This window comes from Mus musculus, chromosome 8 (assembly GCF_000001635.26).
Source record: "Mus musculus strain C57BL/6J chromosome 8, GRCm38.p6 C57BL/6J".
Lineage (NCBI taxonomy): Eukaryota > Metazoa > Chordata > Mammalia > Rodentia > Muridae > Mus > Mus musculus.
This window is the reverse complement of record NC_000074.6, coordinates 18,692,528-18,714,374: the sequence shown is the minus strand read 5'-3', so window position 1 is coordinate 18,714,374 and position 21,847 is coordinate 18,692,528. Positions and strand designations below refer to the sequence as shown.

Here is a 21,847-nt window from a genome sequence, read left to right as displayed (position 1 = left end):
CAGAGCGAGTGCCTCTGGCACAGAGCCACCTTACTAAACTGTAAATAAATAATGTTTTAGATAAGAAGGCAAATGACAAATATTTAGGAACCAGGCTTCTAGCCATATGACTAATGACCGTCATGTGCTCCTTCCTAGCTGGAGAATTACATTCAGGACAACATGAAGAAGGAGATGGTGGAGATCCAACAGAATGTGGTGCAGAACCAGACAGCTGTGATGATAGAGATTGGAACCAGCTTGCTGAACCAGACAGCAGCACAAACTCGGAAACTGACTGATGTGGAAGCCCAAGTAAGTGGGAGGCGAAACCCCTGGGTACAGCAGCTAACACACCATGTGCCTGTGGCTGGCTGTACAGTCTGACAATGGAAAGCTACAGACACTGGCTGTGGAGGAAGGGATTGGCTTCAGCACCACAGGGTTAAAGAACAGTTAGGACTTTGAGAAGCCAACGGGTTTTCATTTTCACAGCTGTGGCTAAGTTTAATTTATTCTATCAGGGCCCTTCTATCTGTTTGCATGTTATCCACAACTTAATACTCCAAGAAAAGTTTCCTTTGCTTTATTGGCCTCTTCTAGACTCTAGATAATATTCTTCATGTCCAAGTTCTGCTCTCTATATTTGAAAACTAGAAACCATGAAGCAGAGATCTGGAAACTTTGTTCTTAAATCTAACCCTAGATTCCTGTTTATGGAATGGATTCATAACGGAAGTAGTGACAGAGCAGGGTGGCAGCCTGCAATGGCACAGACAGGGCATGCTCCAGAGCCAAGAGCCCCAAGGGAGAGTGAATCTGGTCAGGTGTTCAGTTTCCTGTAGGTTGGCTTCCTGAGCCCTGATCAGATCATACTTCGTAGAAGCTTCAGAAGTTAGTATTATCGTGCTCGGAGGTATATTAATCCTTTAAAAACAAGAGGGTCCGCACTGTAAACCACCCCAGTATTCAGCGCCGCATCAGCTGCTTTAGCTAAGAGGACCAAGTGCTAGATTTCAGCGTAAGACAACAGGTCTCGTATACATGAAACCACAGGTTTTAAAGCCCGAGACAAGGCCAGCATGGTGACAACGACCTTCCAGAGCCTCTCTAAAGCCTGATTTTATAGAGAAAACAGTAGATTAAAACGTGCCATGGAAAACAGAGTAAGGAAATTATTTGGTTATCATCTTTCAACAACATCAGGCATTTAGGAACAATATGAAGAAACACGTTTTCCACAGTTCACAAGGCACCAAGATTTAATCCTCCTTGTTAAAAAATGTTAACATGAAGGGATATAATAGGTTAGAAAGAAAACAATCCATGTATCAAGCCAAGTGATAAAATAAAGTAGTAATGGTTAAGTGACATTCCACAGCTTTTGACATAACTGGCTATCATGCTGTTCCAACAGATCCAGTAAGGACAATGCAGCATTTCTTGTTTTTTTTCTGATACAAGCAATAAAATGTTAGGACACAGAACAACTATGTAAACCTTTGTAACATCCTGTGTAAGATCACAGGATTTAAAAAGTGCTACTATGAAGTTAGACATCCTATGACTGAGGCTAACAGGAAAACAGGCCAGGGATGGAGAGAAAACAGCTGCAGGGTCCAAATAAACAGGTCAACACGGGTGAGCCCCAGGAAGGACACGGAGAGGCTGACGTAGGCTCGCAATCCAGGTGACGGCAACCGCCGCTCACTTACGGATGACATGGAATAGGTTTAAACTAGAACATGAACACCTCTGGCCATATGCAAAAGAAGTCTAGACTGTCAGGGTGCCATTATTAGACACCATACATAGCCGGAGGTCTGAGACCTTGCAGCCATTACCTGACCAGAACAAGTTAGCATACAGAACCCTAAGGTTTATCCCTCAGAAAAGCCACGTGAAGGCCAGTGAGATGGCTCAGAGGTAAAAGCGCTGGTCACTCAAACATGATGCCCCCAGCCCATGTAAAACAGGCTGGGTGGCAGAGACAGAGCTGTCCAGAGGACTGGGAAGGCCGGCTAGCCCAGAACAGATAGCACTGCAGAGGAAGAGAAACCCTGCTCAATGAGACAGAGAGAGAGAACCAAGTCCTAACAGTACCCTCTGACTAGCACACATGTGCCTCCACATACACACCGCCCTCTCTCCCCTCTTACTTACACACATCGATCCTAAACCAAGCGGGTTTCCATTGGCATCTTTCTCTACCTCTTTCCAAATCTGTCCTCATCCTATAATTCTCATGGATTCTCAGGACACCAGGCCGTCCCATTCTTTAAAGAATAAACTGGAATTGAATGTCTGAAGAGAGAAAGCAGGGGCCAAAGATGTACTGGTGGCTTTGCTCTCGGGGCCTCTGCTCATTTCCAGAAGCGCTCTACTATGACCTCAGCCAGGCTTGACAAGGACCAGACATGCTGGGCACCTGCATGGTGAGACAGGCCAGGGCTGTGTTGAGGACAAGGACCCCCACAAACAATGATTCTTTTTCAAGGTCCCTGGTTGCTGGGCAACGAGTCAGACTTCCATTAACAGGTGATATCACATCCTGAGTGACACCACACAAGGATGTGAGTAGCTGATTCTTCCTGCTGGGAGGCAGCCAGGCACCAAAGAGCCACACAATGGGGAGTACTGGCTTCCACTGGATATTGACATTGCATTATCCCCTAATTGGCAAGAAGGGCTTTCAAAGTGGGAACAAGAAAAATAGATCAGAAGAAAGAAAAGGCTTACCAAGTGGGTATCAGCTGGGAGATGACAGGCTAGCTCTTAGCTTTTACTTTCACACAAGGACCCATGTCACTTTGTCACTTTGTCCACTGACAGAAAGATATTTCTGAACAAAACAAAATTATTTCACAAACTTAAAAAATTATTAAGTTTATTTGGTTTGCACATGTACATGGTGTGTGTGTGTGTGTGTGTAGGTCAAAGGACAATTTGCAGGAGCTGGTTCTATTCTGGGGAGGGAACTTAGGTCACCGGGTTTGGTGGCAAGTGCTTGTATTTGCAGAACCATCTTGCCAGGCTGAGACAATTTTTAAAATTTATCTATAACTTTTGATTCATAAGATGTTTATTTAACATCCCCATCTGTTACATTACATAAAACAGTAAAATATTACAGGAGAAACATAATGTATGTCTTGATACTATGTTTTCCCGACCTTATTTACTTCAAAAGGATTTTCTCATTTACTATTGACTGTAAAGAGATTTAAAAGATAACATAGTTGGGTGTGTTTTTTTATGGGCATAAAAAGCTTGCCATGTCCAAGCTCTCTAGGCCCCTCCCTCACTGAGGAGCTCTGGCAGCCGCTGGCTGCTGGGAAGACAGGATCCTTCTTTTCTTTCTTTAAACTGCGTGGGCACTGTAAGATCACCCACACTGCAGTGCACGGCCACTACACCTGTACTCCAATGGGTGGCACTATTTGGACCTGGCTGGATATTAGAAGAAAAGAGTTGGAAGAGGCTGTGTTTGGGGAGGAAGTGGGGGGTGGGGTGGAAATGAGGGAGAATTATGAGGGAGAATTATGATTTTTATGGTATAAGATAAGAAAAACCACGTCAAGACAAGGCAGTTGGGCTACTGAGTAATATGTTTTCTGATCACTTTGATGACTGAATCAAGAGTGAGGGCATACGTCACACTCATCAAATTACATCACACCGTTACATCACACCAACCAAGATTACATCACACCACTCAGGATGACAGACAGTAATCCTGTTTGTTATATATGCAGGTACTAAACCAGACGACAAGACTCGAGCTGCAGCTTCTCCAACATTCTATTTCTACCAACAAATTGGAAAAGCAGATTTTGGATCAGACCAGTGAAATAAACAAGCTACAAAATAAGAACAGGTAATAATGCTGTCACCTTTCCAGACACACAGCTTACCTCGTGTGACTAGACTCTAAGCTGGTTTCCCTAGAATGACCCATTTGCCTGGAGCATATATGGGTCAGAAGCCCTGAGAACAAGAGGCAAGGAGAGAATTTGGAGAGAATGTCTCAAAAGAACCCAAATTCCTGATTAGTCCTGAATTTTGTTTCTCATTCTAGGCCTTTAAAGACTCTGTCAGGATCACAGGGCCCCCAATGGAGGAGCTAGAGAAAGTACCCAGGAGCTAACCCTATAGGTGGAATAACAATATGAACTAACCAGTACCCCCCGGAGCTCGTGTCTCTAGCTGCATATGTATCAGAAGATGGCCTAGTTGGCCATCAGTGGGAAGAGAGGCCCTTTGGTCGTGCAAACTTTATATGCCTCAGTACAGGGGAAGAAGTGGGAGTGGGTGGGTAGGGGAGTGGGGGGGGTATGGGGGACTTTTGGGATAGCATTGGAAATGTAAATGAGGAAAATACCTAATAAAAAATTTAAAAAAAAGAAGATAACACAAGTAAAAAAAAAAAAAAGACTCTGTCAGGCATCTTCCAAATTGCCTCAACATTATGAGGTTTAATCTACACCAAATACTAGCTGGGCTGTGAAGTAACATTGCCTGCAATCATATTTCTTGGCCTTTGGTTGGGGGCTCTCACTGTGGACTGCCAGCTTGCCTGAAACTTATACAGACCAGGTTATCCTTGGACTCAAGAGATATTCCTGCTTCTGTATTTCTAGGGCTGGGATTAGAAGCACACCCACCACGCCTAGTGGGGATCTTGTCTCTTGTGAGATGAACCACACTAGGAAAGCGGGAACAGTCTCTTCTCTGTTGGGTCATACTTCCTTTTTATAACTTATGGTGAGGCCTGGAGAGACAGCTCAGCAGGTAAAAGTGCTGGTCAGACAAGCCTGACAACCTGAGTTCAATTCCCAGAACACACATAAACTCGGAAGGAGAGAACCAATTCCACCAAACTGCCCGCTGACCTTCACGTGCCTCAGTGGAACGTGTCTATCCCTGCCACCCCCTCCCACATTCACTCACTTGCATGCACGCACCAGTAAATACCTTTAAAAGCTTATGATAAACCAAAAGGAAAAGTTAATTATGTGAAACTTAATTGCATTGAAATTTAAATATTTAAAAACCTTCAAGATAATCTATACAAGTGCAAACTTTTTTCCCCCCATCTTCACTCTACTAGGGGACACTGGAGAGTAGTTTTACAATGTACCAGGGGCTTCTTTCCTTGTTTTCAATCGAGACTGCGTCTGACATGGAGAATGGTCTAAACAGCACACCTCTCTCTTTATCCAGAAAGGGGATGAAGATGGGCTCACATCATCCTCAGAGTTAATCAACAACTCAACTGCATTATTCTTTGTGTTCTCTGGGTAACCTCAGGTTTACCCTCACTTTTATTTAGGAGATGGAAAAGCAAATAGATTGTTTTTTCTTATCTGAACAGTTTCCTTTCCTATTTTAAATTTCCCTTCTGCACGGTAAGAGATGAGAACTCAAGATGGTAACTGAGATGTAAACAATCTTATCTCCACTTGGCAGGTCTCCTGTGGATGCTGGTGGTAACTCTTACAGCCTCTCAGAAACGAGGCACGGCTCATTTTTTGAACACATTTCTTCCCGAGGCTTTGAAATCATGTCAATATACCTACCACGCCACCCAATGTCTTCTCTGTAAACTCTCCCATCATTCAGGATGCATAGGGGCTTGAATCTATAATCCACTTTGGAGACTAGTGTCCATGGATACTTATGTGCCTTATATAAGATGGGACAGTATGGCCCCATAGCTTACTTAATCCTTCTTATAGTTTAAACTGCCTCTATGTTGCTTACAGATAATAAAAAGATGACGTAACAACTGTGCTCAAAATTCTGCTGTATTATCTAGGGAGTAATAACAAAAAAGAGGGTACACGTTTAGCATGGATGCACTCCTCAAGTACTTTAAGTCTAGTATGATTATATCCACAGACGCAAAGCTAGTGGCCGTCAAGGGTTAACTATATCCACTGTTGGTATTTGCCTTTTTCCCCAGAAAAGTTCAACTCGTGCTCCTTATTTTATACCCATGGTAGAAACTGAATTTGCTACACAAGGGAATTGCTTTGAAATACACAGGACCTTCTGCTACATTTTAAAATTCATCGCAAGACTTGCCCCGATTGCTGTGTAAAGCAAGGTGCTTTGCTATAGAGATTAGTGTTACCAATCAGTGTAACCAGCCTGCTATGGTTTCTAGTAATTCAGGCATTCCGCCCCTTTCTTAAGTCCTTCACAGTTCTCCCAGTTTAACTGACGTGGATCAATAAGTAATGTGCCTTTTCAATAATTACAGTCACTTTGAGTTTATGATTAAATCCCGGAGTTTCTCCATAAAAGCACCTTGCCACACATATCTAACAACTCGGGATCAGCAGCGCTGAACAACCTGAACTGTTAAAAGAAAAGAAAATGTCCCCGAGGCACCGCTCGTTGGAGCTGCCTTCCTGGGGACGGGTACACAAAGCTTGATGCCATAAAAACCCATCAGCACAAGAACCACACGGAAGGAACAAGAGTCTTACAAGCTGCAGAAACTGTCTTTTCTTTTGTTACAGACATGGGCTGGAATAATACGGTTTCCTTGTCAAAAATGTCATGAAAGTTCCTTGATGACGTTAGATCTCTTGATGGGTGTTTCCTGCCTTCAATTCTGACCAGTCCAAGATTTTTAAAAATATGACTGGGGAAAAAATATGGGGCATTCCACATTCCACAGATGGTTTTCCAACAATATTCAAAATTTCTTCAAAGTAAAATTGCTTTCTTTATAGATTCAAGCAAAACCACAAATATTTATTGTGATCTACATTTCCCTCCAAATCAACACTACAGCACCTTTAGAATCTCGGGTTGAAGATACGTTTACTGTGCTCGCTTCATTTCATCAGTCTCTTTCCTTTTAGAAATAACTAACAAACGCTGGGCTCAGTACCAGGGCCATGAAGCACGAAGCAGCCACTAGTTCTGTGCATGTACCAAGAGGAAAGGTTCACAGTCAGGTTCTCCACTCTTTCATTCATCCCACGGACAAGGGCAGCTGCCGTAGGCCTTTACTGCAGGAGTCTGTTCCTAGAAGTAGTTCACAGTCTTAAACGCCTCACACTACTGTAATCCTATGCACTTGGAATTGTTTTCTCTAGTTTAATATACAGAAATAATTTCCAGTTAAAAATCATGATACTCTTAACTGAATCTGTGAGTGGTAATGCATCTTTATAAATCTTTACCATAGGATTAGAAATAACTATAACAACATTAATAAAACTTTTTGGTACTTATATAGCATGACTTTATCAAGAAAAATTTAATCAGCTTTTCAAGGGGCTTGCTCGGGTTGTAGGCATTGAGCACCCACTATAAGAGACAGGCTGGCTACACTCCCCAGAGGAAAAAATGGATTCAAATAAACCAACCCAAACCCAAACCCAAACCCAAAACCACAAACAAACAAACAAACAACATGGAGTTTAGAGTAAGAAAGATCTGGCACCAGATACCTGGGTGTGTCTGTAGGCATGTGATTTATTGTGTCTAAATTGTATTTTTGTTCATTTTTTTTCCTTGAACGCGAGACAGTAATATTGATACTGATAATAAATAATACGTCTTAGCTGTCAACCACCAGTCTGTTTATACTTTTACATGCACTTATTCCCTGGACCAGCCTTTTGCAGTGGATAATATTAACCCAGTTTACAGATGAGGGAACCAATACACAACTGAGTAAGTCACTTAATATCATAGAGCCAGAGGATTGCATGCACCTCCATCATAGAATAATATCTGGCACATGGTATCGAGAGCGTAGTTGCCATTATGATGATTCATATTAAAATGTAAATATTTTAGGAGAAAGGTAACACAGAACCCAAAGGTCTACTTCAAACTCGCGGCTCATACTCAAGAAAAGCAGTCTGAAAGCGGGGCTTGGAATAATGCCACCTCCCCAGAAGCTGTGGCTGGCACAGTATATGGCCTAGGGCCAGTGCACTCCTGAACAGGCCCCACTGCATACTCCGTCAGGTTTACCCACTTGCACGAGCAGACCTAAATAGCTCACCTTGGTAATCTGAAAGGTTTCATTGGGCCATGAGAAATCTTCCTACTTACAAAAAGTTTGTCTTTGCTGTTTCTTTGTTTTAAAGCTTCCTTTCTGTGTAGAGGCTTTTGCTTGCACATAGGTATGAGCATCATGTGTGTGTTTGGTTCCTGGAGAGGTTGCAACAGGGCATCGGATCCTCTAGAACTGGGATTATGGAAGTAGCTACGTTCAACACTATATATCAGAACATGGAGTTATAAGTAGTTGTGAGAGACCATAAGGCTACTGGAAACTGAAGCCAGGTCTTCTACTAGAGCAGCCAGTGTGTCCAGTCCCTAAATCTTCCCACTTTATACTGTGTTTTAACCAAACACCACAGAAGTCCGGGGAACAGAGAAAGGGACTTACTGGCTTTGGAAAGGGTGAGATTTTATCATGCACTTGGCTTGAGACGTTCATGCGGAGCGCCCTTCACTTACAAACCCCTTCCCCCGTAAGCTTCCTAGAACAGAAAGTTCTGGACATGGAGGGCAAGCACAGCGAGCAGCTACAGTCCATGAAGGAGCAGAAGGACGAGCTCCAGGTGCTGGTGTCCAAGCAGAGCTCTGTCATTGACGAGCTGGAGAAGAAGCTGGTGACAGCCACGGTCAACAACTCGCTCCTTCAGAAGCAGCAGCATGACCTAATGGAGACCGTCAACAGCTTGCTGACCATGATGTCATCACCCAACTGTGAGTAGTGCTCCTCCTGCCGATGAACTACGGTCAGGGAAACCTCAACACTCCAACACGGCCTGTCTTGGGTGCTCCGTCTGAAGTACAAGAGTCTCAGCAGAGGCCCAAGCACTGAGGGGTCAAAGAGAAAGGGGCGGGGGAAGGGGGAAGAGGGAAGGCCATGTATTATACTAAATACTTATCACCAAGGACTGACCCAGTTTGGGTGCATGGTCATAGGCACATGTATAAACGTGTGTGTCTAGAGGCCGGTGTCTGTCCTTAGGTGCCATTCATTTTGGCTGTAGAGACAAAGCCTCCTACTGCTGTCCTAGAGCTCCATGAGGAGCCACACGGATCTGCTCATCTCCATATCCTGATCACTGAGAACATAGGGCTGCGTGGCCATATCTGGCTTTGTATTTTTGATGTGAGTTCTAGAACTCAGACTGCAGAGTAAGCCTTGTACCGACAGCTATGTCCCCAACCCCAAAGGACAGTGGTGATTCAAGGCTGCAGAGTTCTCATCTTGAGTTAGTTCCCTCATCACTCAGATGGAAGCCACAAGTTAGGAAGCCATAGTCAATCTTTCTGCCTTTGGCTTTCAAATGGGCACACTGCCCTGGGTCCATGGGAAGGCTTGACACATAAGTGAGAGGCCCCCACTGCCCATGTCTGGGCCATGGTTGGTACCGAGGAGGCACCAGTTCCCATTGCTGGCCATACCCTGAAAGATGTTTAGCCTTCCTCACCACAATTTTGACTTGTTAGCTTCTTTTACTTCCTGGGGGGTGAAGGAGGGAAGATGAGATTTTTCAGTCATTAATTAAAGATGTAATACTAACTTTGTGATGTTTATCTGTAGGATTTTTCCTAACTGGCTTTGACCTCATTCTTACTGTGGTTTATTTCACGATGTCCCCTTATTTGGTGCTTGAGAGGTGTGGGATGGGTGGGTTGGGTGGCGGTGGGAAGAACAGGAAGTTGAAACAGTAACGGCAGAATTAGAATCTGGAGGGAATTTATTGTCTAGACTTAAAGAGTTTAAACATATAGATTAGTAGGTATTGTGCTTCCACAAAGGTACAGACTCTCATGTCACAGCTACTCAACACCAGAGAACACTAAGTCTGTCATTTGGTACTGGATTATGTATAGTCTGGTGCCTGTGGAGATGTATGTGTGCCTGGGCATGCAGGCAGAGGCCAGGAGAAGATGCCTAGTGTCTTCTGAGTCTCTCATTGAACCAGAGCTGGGCTGACAGCTAACAAGCTCTAGTAATCCTGTCTCCTAGCCCCAAGCACTAGGGTTACTGGTGTGTGCTGCCACATTGAAGATTTTTATATGGGTGCTAACCATAAAAACTTTAGACCTCAGGCTTGCTCAGCAAGTACTGTGACCTAACACCGAGCGCACTTTTCAGACCTTCATTTAATACTCTACAAAAGATTAAAGACTTAAGCCTCAGACATACAAGGAATGTCCATGTGTCCATTCCAACTTCGGTGGGAAACCGTCAAAGGGACCTAGGGTGATAGTGGAGGGAATTAGGGGTCTCCCTTTGTTCTTTTACAATGTTTGCCCAAGTCTAGTCAAGAAGGAAATATTTTAAAGGAGTGGTTTATTGCAGCTCATTATGAAGTACTCACGTTACACACGGTTGGTTTTAAAAGGGAGTAAGATGCGGGCAAGATGGCTCAGTGGATAAAGGTGCTGGCAACCAAAAACCAATGTTCAATGTTTAAATCCCTAGGACTAACATGGTGTAAGGAGAACTGACTCCTGCAAATTGTCCCCTAACTGCCACATCTACACCATGGTACACGTGTACACATACACATGTACACACACACACACACACACACACACACACACACACACACACACACACAGAGTTAGCAAGAGCTATTTGTACTAATTTTCCAAACTGACAGCAAACATGCTTCAAGATTATTGAGTCTGTCTTGCTTACATGAGAACAAATGTCTATGTCCTGAATAACAGGTATCTCTCTCTACTCAAAAACCCCATTTCAATGCCTGCTGCTTTTTAAACACAGCCAAGAGCTCGGTTGCTATCCGTAAAGAAGAGCAAACCACCTTCAGAGACTGTGCGGAAATCTTCAAGTCAGGACTCACCACCAGTGGCATCTACACACTGACCTTCCCCAACTCCACAGAGGAGATCAAGGTAAGGATGACCCATGACAGCTGTGGGGGCTCTGCTGTATCACTGCATGGGCCAAGGAGCCCCTCAGCATCCATGCCTCGTGCTCTTCCCAGGCTCACACTGAGGGCTCTGACATTGCCGAGTACAGAACACAGATGCTGAGCAGATGGTCTGCAGCTCTAACTTCCCCAACACACATGTCCTGTAGAAATGATGCACACACTCAGGTGTTTCCCCCGAGTTTCTGATATATCATTAATTTTAATGAATATATCTTCTCCAAACTGAGGCTGGATTAACCAGAGCTTGTCTTTTGATCATTTTACTAAGCAACAGTTATACTTCATTTTGGAGAGAGCTCACTGAGACCACACCCAACACAACTGTTCAGGAGGCCCTGATCTGCACACATTTCCCTTTTCATCATAGAAACGTAGATTAGAACGTACTTAGCAGATAGTAGATAGAAACATACTTAGCAGAGTGAAACTTTTTTTTTTTTTTTTTTTTTTTTTTTTAAGAAAATCACAAAGCAAGAATACTTTTATTGCTCTGATGGACTTCTTTGGTCCTACTGGCCACTCTTTCTTTAAACTGCCTGAGGGCTGAGCAGAGCACGCAGCTCCAGGACCTTTAGTGTCTATCCTGCTTTACACCAGGATGCCGCCAGCTCCAAACATGCATGGGAAGCTGTGTCAAAGTAGAAATTTCCAGAGGCTCCTGGAAGTAGCATCTTTTTGAACTCGGTATTATCTCCAGAATTTAACATGGTATCAAAGAAAAGTCCATGCGCTTTAGAGTTTAAAGATGTGGAATTTGAAACAGTAACATACACTTTGATTATGAATTAAAAACAAATATTGTGCTCTTCAGAATAATATTTTCCAAAGAAATATAATTCACTCATGCTGCTTTAAACCAACCTTGACAATCAGTTAATGTCCCTGGTTACGTAGAAGCAGAGCACTGGGAGGAGGGGAGAAGCCGTACAGCTTGCTGCAGACAGAAATCTAGCAACCGCAGACTGAGGGTCTCCACTGTCTGCTACGCAGCTTGCCAGCACAGACAGGTCTTTGCATTATGGTGTCTGTCACTAGATGCCTGCCATGTTCTTGGCCTGGTGATAACAGGGACAGGAGGAGCAGAGGCTGCAAACACTGTGGATCTGGGACCATGCTGTCACATAGTTACACTGCTCTGGGAACGCTCTTCCTGCCAGACATCATGGTACCCTCACAGTTTGACGGAGATGTAAAGATCCAGTGCTCTGGATCATGTGTCTAGGTCACGGTTATAGAAAGATTTATAATCCCTTTAGATATTCTCAGTAAAAAGAAATCCATTTACATGGCCAGGAATAGTAAGTCGTTCAAAACCTTGAGTTCTTTTCTAAAATGCCTGGTCTACACGTGGTGAGGTAGCCTAGTGGGTGACTGTGATTGCCATGTAAGCCCGGTGACCTCAGTGTGACTCCTGGGTCACAAGGTGGAAGGGAAGAATTGTCCTGACCCCTACTTGCATGCTTCCCCTTCACACCCATGCATGCTCATACTCGACCTAACCTCCCCCCACCCCACTAATAAAGATTTAAAAATTAACATAACTGGGCTGTATTGTATTGTTACTTCTAAACTTCCCTCCAGACTTGAGGTTCTATAAAAGACAGCGTGATCTTTATGTTACTGGCCCATTACCCCATCTTCCAGGGTGTGACAGTACCAAAGATGGCCCTGGCATAATGATACATGAAGCCTGCACAAGAGGTCACAGTGGGCATGGCCATCTAATTCTAAGGAATTAGATCAAAGGCTTCAGTATGGCAGCTTTACATTTGATCAGTTTAATAATCCAGTAAACATGGCATTTACATTAGGTTTCTGTATATGTACGCAGGCTACACACTGCATAGGGCGTCCGTGAGCAGCACAGGCATGTGCTTTGCTAGTTAGAAGCACAACTGTTTCCCTCCCCAGACTGCTCAGCACAAGACTCTCAGTGCCATGGGCGTCTGTTATTTATTCATTTCTCCAAGGCCTGAAGCTGGAGCATAGCACTTAACTCAAGCGTCACTTGCTGAACAGCTTAAGGCCTTGGGTCCTTGTGCCAAGCACAGGCATGCAAATCAAAAGCACTCAGTGCCCCCAGGTTTGCTGTCATGGAAGTGGCCGTGCCCTGGCCTGGCTGCCGCTGCCTTTCAGATCTTGTTCTGATCCTTGTCAGTATTTTTACTGAGCATCTCCTGACCGTGTGGATCCTCTACAAGAATATTATCTCTTTTTGCAAATTTCACAACCCAGTGAACCATAATTCTCTGTTTCTCACAAATGCTTTGTTCTCCACTTCTTAAAAAGCTGGACAAAGTATTCTGAGAATGTTCTAGTAACTTTGTCATGGTCCCTAATGGATTCAAAGAGAATAGAAACATGGTTCATGTAATTTATTTATATAGTAGCAGTGACCCTCAACGTTGGGACTCTTGCTTTTGACTCCCACAAGATAAAATGATCCTCTAGGCAGGAAAAAAGCCTGCTTTAAATACCATCAGGCAACTAAGTGCACTGTGAAGATTTTAACACTAAGGAATCAGATATTAGAACGAGGGTGGGCTCACTACAAACATTTCTTCCCATTTACCAACAAGCCACTCAGGATGCTGGGGAGTTAATGTGTTTGCATAGCCATGGGGTCCTTACCCTAGTGCCCCACGTGAGGTTTTTATAAGACACTGTGTAAAACGGTGCAGCACTGGTCATCTGGTTGATCACAGGCAAATAAGATGAAGGATTCCTCATGAACTGACTTCAGTGGTAATCTGCCCGCCTATCAAAAGGTTCAAATTTCTCTGTTTTGAGTAGCATGCTGCCATGGAAAAGATATGACACAGGAATCAAGGAGACCATATTCAAATTCCTCTCACCTTTTGGCCCTGTGACTGACCAAATGAACCTGTGTCAAATCAATCATCTCTAGAGTGATGTGACATGGCAGGTAACTTGTGTGAGATATCTGACAAGTTGCGCACAAGAGAGTCAAACTGGTTAACTACAGAAACCAGCCCTTTATACACTGTGACAACTGGGGGTTCCTTCAGCAAATCTGTCCTGTGATAACCAGAACTCCAGCAAGTCTGTCATGTGTTTTTGAATAGTTACACCGAGGACACAGTGATTCTATTTCATGCCACCAGGCCTTTCTAAACCCAAGTCACTGCGGAGGGAAACAGGAGGCCAGGACCTTTGGAGTGGGGGTAGAATAATGGTGGAGAGAGGCCTCTCAGTAAAGCAGTCCACTGATGGTCTCAAGGACCATGTCCGACAGAGGACAACAACATGGAGGACAGTATGGATTCCTTTGGGTTTAGTTCCTTATAGGCAATATGAAGAAATAGGGTGAGAGGCTCATGTGGCTCTTTTAGCTCTAAATCACAAACACAGAGCAGCTATATTAAAGTTAACCCTGCAAAAATGGTCCTCCTAGGTCTCCAAAGACCATGGCACCGAACAAAGGAAGAATATTCACAACTGGTTGGGAAGCCTAATATTTCTACCATGTATGCTTTAGGGAAATTATCTTATTTTCTGGAAAACTTTTTTTCTTTTGGTTCTACTGTAATCTCATAAAGTATTTATATAATCTTATTTTCAGGGGGTTTTAATTTTTACAATAAAACTCCAGCTGAGTTGAAATTAAACATTCAAGCCCAAAGAATTTTGTGTTCCAGGCAAAAAATTTAAAGACCACTGAGGCAGTTTAAAAGCAGAAATACTGGGGAAAAATGCCGCAGGCAACAAAGGAAGTATGTAGAAGCCTGAAATCAAACCAGTGTCAGAGCTGCCTGGTCAAGCTGGGTCACATGGTGCTGGCGCTGCAGAAACCCCTCCCCCCAGGCCCTCACAGGCAGGAGAAACTGGCTTTCTCTGCGCACAAAGGAAGCCCAACAGCAGGAAAACATGGCGGGAGTTTGGTACCTTGTAGCTAATGGACACAGGGTGTAGCCAGCATCGAGGGTTGTCAGTGCTATGAACACAAGTCTGTGTTTTTCTAAAGATATGGGATTTGAGGAGAATCTGCCAGTTTCCCAGGTACAGGGAATCACTCTCAAAAACAATTATGGCGTGGGACTCTACAGCCAGAGCAGGAAGTTCCTTTTCACCAGTGACTCATGTGGTCTGACTGCTTGTGAATCATCATCATTTTAAAATCACTCTAAAGACCTGACAGCAACGATTCACTCCCCTGGTTACCACAGAGCCCCCTGGGAACACACCGCTGCTGTAGCAGCCTGGGTCACCAATGTTCAGCCTGCAGTAACTGTGTGCTTCTCCTGCAGGCCTACTGTGACATGGACGTGGGTGGAGGAGGGTGGACAGTCATCCAACACCGAGAAGATGGCAGTGTGGACTTCCAGAGGACGTGGAAAGAATACAAAGAGGTAAGGAAGTATGCACTAAGATAAGAAAGTACTTTCCTTTGGGAAAGCCAATTTCCCAAGTTCTTCAGAACTTTGAATTAACACAAATTCAGAACTGACCGATGGCTTCTGAAGAAGTTACTTATGATATGATTCTTTGTGCCCAGCCGTTTCTCTCTCTCTCTTAAAAAACATCGTAGTCAAAGGAACTGAAACGTAATACAGAGCACACTGGGTAAGCTGCTCTGTTGTCAGGCTTCCACAGCATAAATGTCACTACTATGGATACGGTTCATGGTACCCAGGTTGGTTCTGGCTGTTCCCAACAACAGCATCTCTGTTCATGGTTATCCCAGTAGCTTTAGCTATGTAACAGTTATATTTCTAAGAACAGCTCAGGTCCTTAAAACTGACTTAAAGAAAATCTATTTCCTGTGCTGGCATAAGATCCTTGCTGGGCAAGTGTGGGGACTTGATTTCGAATCCCCAGAACCCGTATAAGGCTGAACACATTAGCTCTCATCTGTAATCCTATGACAAGGGGAGACAAGGACAAGTGACTCCCCAGACCCCTGTGGGCCAGCTGGTCTTAGAATAACACAGTGGTGAAAGGGAAGCCTGCCCCAAATAAGGCAGAGAGTACAGCTAACATCCACGGTGCTGGTGACATCGCAGGCCCATGGTGGCATGTATTTACGACTCCTCTTCTATCTCTCAAAATTAAATAAAAAAAAAACAAAATCTTTTTCTGTGTGCAAGACCTTGCATTTGTACAGCCCAGGGCTAGGAGTACCATCCTCTCACCTAAGATGGTACTAAGGTGATGGATTCCAAACACAAGAACAAACAGCTGACTGACTCTACTCTCTCGGTTGCAGGGCTTCGGGAGCCCTCTGGGAGAGTACTGGCTGGGCAATGAGTTTGTCTCCCAGCTGACCGGTCAGCACCGCTACGTGCTTAAGATCCAGCTGAAGGACTGGGAAGGCAACGAGGCGCATTCGCTGTATGATCACTTCTACCTCGCTGGTGAAGAGTCCAACTACAGGTAAGCAAGTTGTCATGGAGCCACGACTGGGTCACACGGAACTGCTGCTTCTCGGGGGCATCACCGTCTCTCAGTTCCTCTAGTTTCAAAATCCTAGCTTTGGCTAGAGATGTTAACTCACTGGAGTAGCACTTGCCTAGCATGGTCAAGACCCTAAACCAGTCCCTAGGACTGAAAGATGAACAGATAGATCACTGAGACAGACAGGCAGATCATAGCTTTCTACCTGTGGTTAGACAATGTGCAGAAAACTGGGAGGGCAGTTTTGCATCTGTTGCTTTCCTGTGTGTGTTCTGAGTGGAGAGGCTTCTCGACAGGCCGTGTGTAATGAGATAGCCGTTTGATAGATACGGTATGTAAGGAGAGACAGACACCTGGGGCATACTGTCTTCTTACCTAAGATATTAAATTAAAAGTTAGCCCGTGTTTTGAAGGTCAAACACAGCTAACAGTTGTGCTCAGTCCCAAATTAAGATGCAGAACACACATCTGAGTCACAGCACCTCCTTGGATGTCAGCTCATCCCCATCTGGCTGCTGACAGTAATCTCACATGTTCCAAGCGCATGGGCGAGCCTGACAGCACACTCACCCGCTGGCTGGAAAGCGCTGTAAGGGAGGAGAACACCAAGGACTTGGCTTTCTGTGTGGACAATGAAAGCCATGGCTGAGGTGCTGGAATCTCTCTACACGGTGCTACACTCAAATCCAGGTCCCACGGGAGCATTGGTCAGGAAGCTCATGACAGTGGCACCAAAGAAGCAGGTGTGTGAGCCCAGCGGGACGCAGGCATCCAAACAATGTGGGCACCCACTGCTTGTGTCCACAGAGCACAGAGCAGGCCCGAGAAGCCACAGAGGACAGATGACGCACAACAGGCCCTCCAGAAACAAAGTCATGGCCCACAGTGCCACCCCGATCTCAGTGGCGCCCAGGCCCCGTGGAGAAGAAGCTTGACTATAACATCCTGGGCTGGTGTCCTAGGGAGGTCACAGTGGACAGCACAGGGAAGCCAGCTCAGAGCCTGGGGTCTGACCTGAGAGCGACATGCTGCCAGGAACAGTCTGCTTTTCACAGACAGTGGGTGTCGATTCCTCCGAAGCTGTTTTCAAAGCAGACAGAGCCTGTTGTGACACTGGAATGGTCGGTGACCTTTTAGAAAGATCAGGATTCCCTGGAGGGGGTGCATGGGAAGACAAGCAGGACCCCAGCACCCAGACGGTCTTGCTGGACTCCAGAGTCCAGAAGTCAATGGATCCCAAGGCACAGTGGTCTCCATTGTGCTATCTCCAAGCTAAATATTTTCTTAACTGGCAGCAGTTAGGAATCTACAATAGAGGAATTAATTTTTTTAAAGAAAGAAACACAGAGATGAAGAATTAGCCTGTTTACATAAGGAGATTTTACTACATGGGTCCTTACCCTTCCACAATGACATTATAAAAATAGTGTAAGCTAAGGTTCTTTTGGAAATGCAAACATATTTTGAAGATGCTATTTGAAAAAACAACAACAACAAAAAAAATCCCCACTGGTTTTTGAGGCTTAGTTTACTTGGAAATGTAAAACAATAATAATCCATAAAAACTTGCTACACTAATTAAGAGGATGCTAATACGGCTAAGTACTCTGGAAGTAACGCCTGAGTAAGTGCCGAGTAAGCCAAGCTTCAGATTGGGACGTGCTTCCCTCCAAGAACAAGCAGGAAACCAAGGAGTGCATGAGAAAGGGGCACCAAGGAAGACATGTGTCTGCCTGCCTGCCTGCTCACACCCTGCCACCCCATTCTCCTTCTTTCTCTTGATTCCCAAGACAGGGTCTCGTGTAGCCCGAGGGAGTCTTGAAATTGCTACGTAGCCAAAGATGACGTCAAACATCTGATCCTCCTGCCTCCACCCCTCAAATGCTAGGATTGTAGGTATGAGCAATGACATGGCCAACTCAAGGCTGTTCTTAATAACAGATTTGAAAGCATGTACTTTTGTCTGGTAGGCCTCCAAAAGGCTCTAAGATTGAATAACCTTTCAAAGAGAGACTAATAAAAATAGATTTCTCTCTGACATTACTTGCCTTTGCAGGACATTTAGTGAGTCCCCTGAGAACTGACCTTTCAAAGAAGACAAGAGACTGAAAAGGAAGACAAACCTTGGCGGGGAGGGGTGGGGTGGGGTGGGGTGTGGTGGGGTGGGGTGGAGGGGGTGTAAAGGGGGGTAAATGTCAGAAAGAAAACTATTTCAGGTTCCCAAGCACACAAGGACTAGTTCTCCACACACTGCAGCTGCTGTCCTAGGGCTGCCGTGAGCACTCACTGTAAAGACATGTGCCAGGGCCTGGGACAGTGGTCTCGCCCTCTCCTCTGCCTGTTCCCACATGAGATACTGACAAGTGAATCTTCCCAAGGTGGTGGATGGCAAGGACAGAGAGCTTTACAAAGAAGAGAACACTTGGGGGCTCAAAGGACACTTGGTAGTCACCATGTAGGATTTCCAGAGACTCCTGTATCTACATTGCATGAGCTCTTGGGGATTCAGCATGATAGTTTGCCAGAGCTGGTTACTGGCATGCCAAAACACCAAAAGGACATCCTTACGTCACCCTATTATGTGAGACCCAGCTCTGGTCTGACTCGAAACATCTGACCACTGGCAGTTTGTGACATTTTAGAGAATTATATGTTCTGATTGGGCATGGCCATCCATGACTGTAACCCCAGCACTTGGGAGGCTGAGGCAGGTGGACTATCACAAGTTCAAGGTCAACCGAGGCTGCTTAGTGAGTTCCAGGCCAGCTTAAGCTACAGTGTATATAACCCTGCCTTAAAAACAAAACAAAATAAAATAGTAATTAAAGCGATTATGCTTATCCTGACCTTCAGATTCTCCTTGTTGGCACAGTTGGCTGCTGAGGACCACACTTTGGCAACAGTCTAACAGTGTGGTCCATGATCAGGGGTCTGGGCACTGACATTTACTTCCTTTCTGAGGTCAGACAGGTTTATTATACCAGTGTCCAGAATCAAGGCAAAGCAGCTATAGGGGCTACCCCAAACTCCTCACCCACTCCTTGCCTTCTAGCCTCTCCACCCCAACTTCTACCCCTTCAGACTATAGACAGGGTATCTGGTCACTCTAGTAGCCATTCCCCAGGGACTGTGGTGGTTGGGGGCGGGGAGGGGGTCTGTGAGAAGCCCCTTTGTTCTGCAGATGCCTTCTGTTCATCTGAATGCAGAGGGATAATGAATTACAAGGCCCCATTAAGGTCTGCTGATGCTGGTGCAGGCAATATGTGTTGAAGTTGTCATGAAAACATCCCTCCCTCTTTGTCAGAGGGTTTGATGATAAGTTGGTTCCTGTTTATACCAGTACAAAGTATTTTGTACGGAGTGGGCACTGGAGTGTACTGACTGGCCCCAGTGCACTCTGTAGAATGGAATTCTTCACCATGAGAAATTTTCCACTACAGTCAATCAACAATCCTAGCCAGTTACAATTTTTATTTTTTCCTTTGCACGTTCCAGGATTCACCTTACAGGACTCACGGGGACCGCGGGCAAAATAAGTAGCATCAGCCAACCAGGAAGTGATTTTAGCACAAAGGATTCGGACAATGACAAATGCATCTGCAAGTGTTCCCAGATGCTCTCAGGAGGTAAGGCGACTCTTCCTATTTGAATTGGCAAGAAGCAGCTGCCTAGCATAGACGACTGGCAGTGTAAGCTCCGACTGGAATGCATGCCTGACAATGAACAGCCTTACTTCCGTAAGAACACAAGCCATCTGCCTCCCAGTTCATTGGTTGGGCCTCCTTTTAGTTCAAGTGTGACATGAAAGCACAGCATGGAGCTGGAATTGTCACAAGGGTGACAGTGTACTCTCAGGATGCTTGGGAGTGAGCGAGGGGACATTAAGTGGCTCACTGACCAGATGAAAAGAGAAGGGTTTGGCTCCATACTGCTTTGTTTCTGTTTAATATCCAGCCCAGGGCTTTTCAGCTGTCTCTTTCATGCAATGATGCTTACATATAGCAAGAAAGTGGGCTGGGGAAGACAGCTCAGTGGGTAAGGTGCCTGCCATGTGCATGTTCAGGTCTGTAGCACTCTTGTACAAAGGTTGAATATGTGGTGTGCAACAATTCCAGTGCTGGGGCTGGCTTGCCTGTCAGTCTAGCTGAATCCATGAGTTCAAGGTTTGATGAGACTCTATCTCAAACCTGTGAGATGGCTCTGTGGGTAAACATGCTTGCCGTCAAGCCAGACATCTGAGTTTGATCCCTGGGTTCCTCATGGCCAAATGTGAGAACTGCTCCTTGCAATTCTCTGATCTCCACACCAGAAATAAATAAAATTAATTAAATTATATGAATAAAAGCTTCTAAGACAAGTAAAAGATCTAAGCTTGAACAATGCCTGCTCTTCAGTAAAGAATTCGTGCAGCAACAGTAACAAGAGGATATATTCATGAAATGAAATTTAGAAATTGAGATTTCATGAAAGAATTAGGTCCCACTCTCTGGCAGATCCTGGATTCTTGGGGTAGCAGATTGGCCACTTGGTGGCATGAGTTTTCTCTATTAGCTGTAATTATTCAAAGGAGAGAACCCCAGTGAACTGCTGTAAAGGGGGCTGGACTCTCATCTCACTGTAACAGCTGTCTTTAAAGCCACATAACAGCCGGGGTAGGGGTAGGTTCTGGGGCCACAGCACCCCTGATCCCGAGCCGGCTTGCTGTTCGTTCCCACACTTAGACCTCTCTGGAGAGGCTGACTGTTCTCAGACCACCCGTGTGCTGCTATTCCAGAGAGCAGGAGAGCTGCTTCCCAACCAAGGACACAATTCATTTATTTACCCAGCTCAAGATTTAAGGGCTGAGAATGGAGCTGGGAGAGACTTGGGAGGAGGCAAGCAGCCAGGGGAGGGAAAGTGGGGAGGTCTGGCTTGTAAGAGGCCAAGTTCCAAGCCATGGGCTGGCCCATAGGGAAGGTGGCCCGTGAAAAAGTGCACAGGAGCAATGACTCCAATGGTGCCCAAAGGCTAAGGCAGATCTGTAACTGACATTTCTCTCCAGCCCTAGGGTTTTACACAACACAGGCTCTTTTTATACATTCCCATTTCTCAGAATCAACAGCTAGGGGTGTCTCCAAGTGGTAGTGCCCAGGTGGCCTCAGAATTGGTGTTTCACCCACATTCTTTACTGTCTACTCGTTGTTGTTTTCTGGATTTAAAAAGAAACAAATACTATACAACCAGTGTCTCTCCCACTTGAGGCTTAAAGATAAATTCAGATTAGTACATTGTCTAGGTTTCTCCTTCATATGGTGAATCCCACTGCCTGCCATGCTCCTATTTGTGGGTAGACTCCGGAGCTACAACGGGAAAGATCCTTACTGCTGCCTGACTCTCCCTCAGTACCACACTTTGTAGTGTTAAGGTTCCTTTTTCCCTAGCTCCCCAGAGAGCTAGACACACTTGGCTTCTGTTCCAAACAAATATACATGATGGAGGGGGATGGGAACCACTTG

At 45.0% G+C, this 21,847-nt stretch overlaps 2 protein-coding genes across 17 annotated transcripts in view; one reads left to right on the top strand and one right to left on the bottom strand.

Annotated features, from left to right (window-relative positions):
- Mcph1 (microcephaly, primary autosomal recessive 1) overlaps positions 1-21,847 on the bottom strand; it is a 212,974-nt gene that overhangs the window by 93,715 nt on the left and 97,412 nt on the right. For 2 of the 16 annotated variants that reach the window (XM_017312789.2, XM_017312791.2), the window contains one exon: positions 291-2,821. The exons of the other annotated variants lie outside the window; for them this stretch is intronic. In XM_017312789.2, the coding sequence (XP_017168278.1) occupies positions 2,768-2,821 (54 nt within the window). In that variant the 3' untranslated portion in view covers positions 291-2,767. Of the gene's footprint in view, positions 1-290; positions 2,822-21,847 lie in introns of those variants that run through there. 16 annotated transcript variants of the gene reach the window in all.
- Angpt2 (angiopoietin 2) overlaps positions 1-21,847 on the top strand; it is a 51,300-nt gene that overhangs the window by 27,188 nt on the left and 2,265 nt on the right. Inside the window, exons 2-8 of the mRNA NM_007426.4 lie at positions 139-294; positions 3,735-3,856; positions 8,492-8,724; positions 10,766-10,896; positions 15,206-15,307; positions 16,165-16,331; positions 19,848-19,978. Coding sequence (NP_031452.2) covers positions 139-294; positions 3,735-3,856; positions 8,492-8,724; positions 10,766-10,896; positions 15,206-15,307; positions 16,165-16,331; positions 19,848-19,978 — 1,042 coding nt within the window. The remainder of the gene's footprint in view (positions 1-138; positions 295-3,734; positions 3,857-8,491; positions 8,725-10,765; positions 10,897-15,205; positions 15,308-16,164; positions 16,332-19,847; positions 19,979-21,847) is intronic.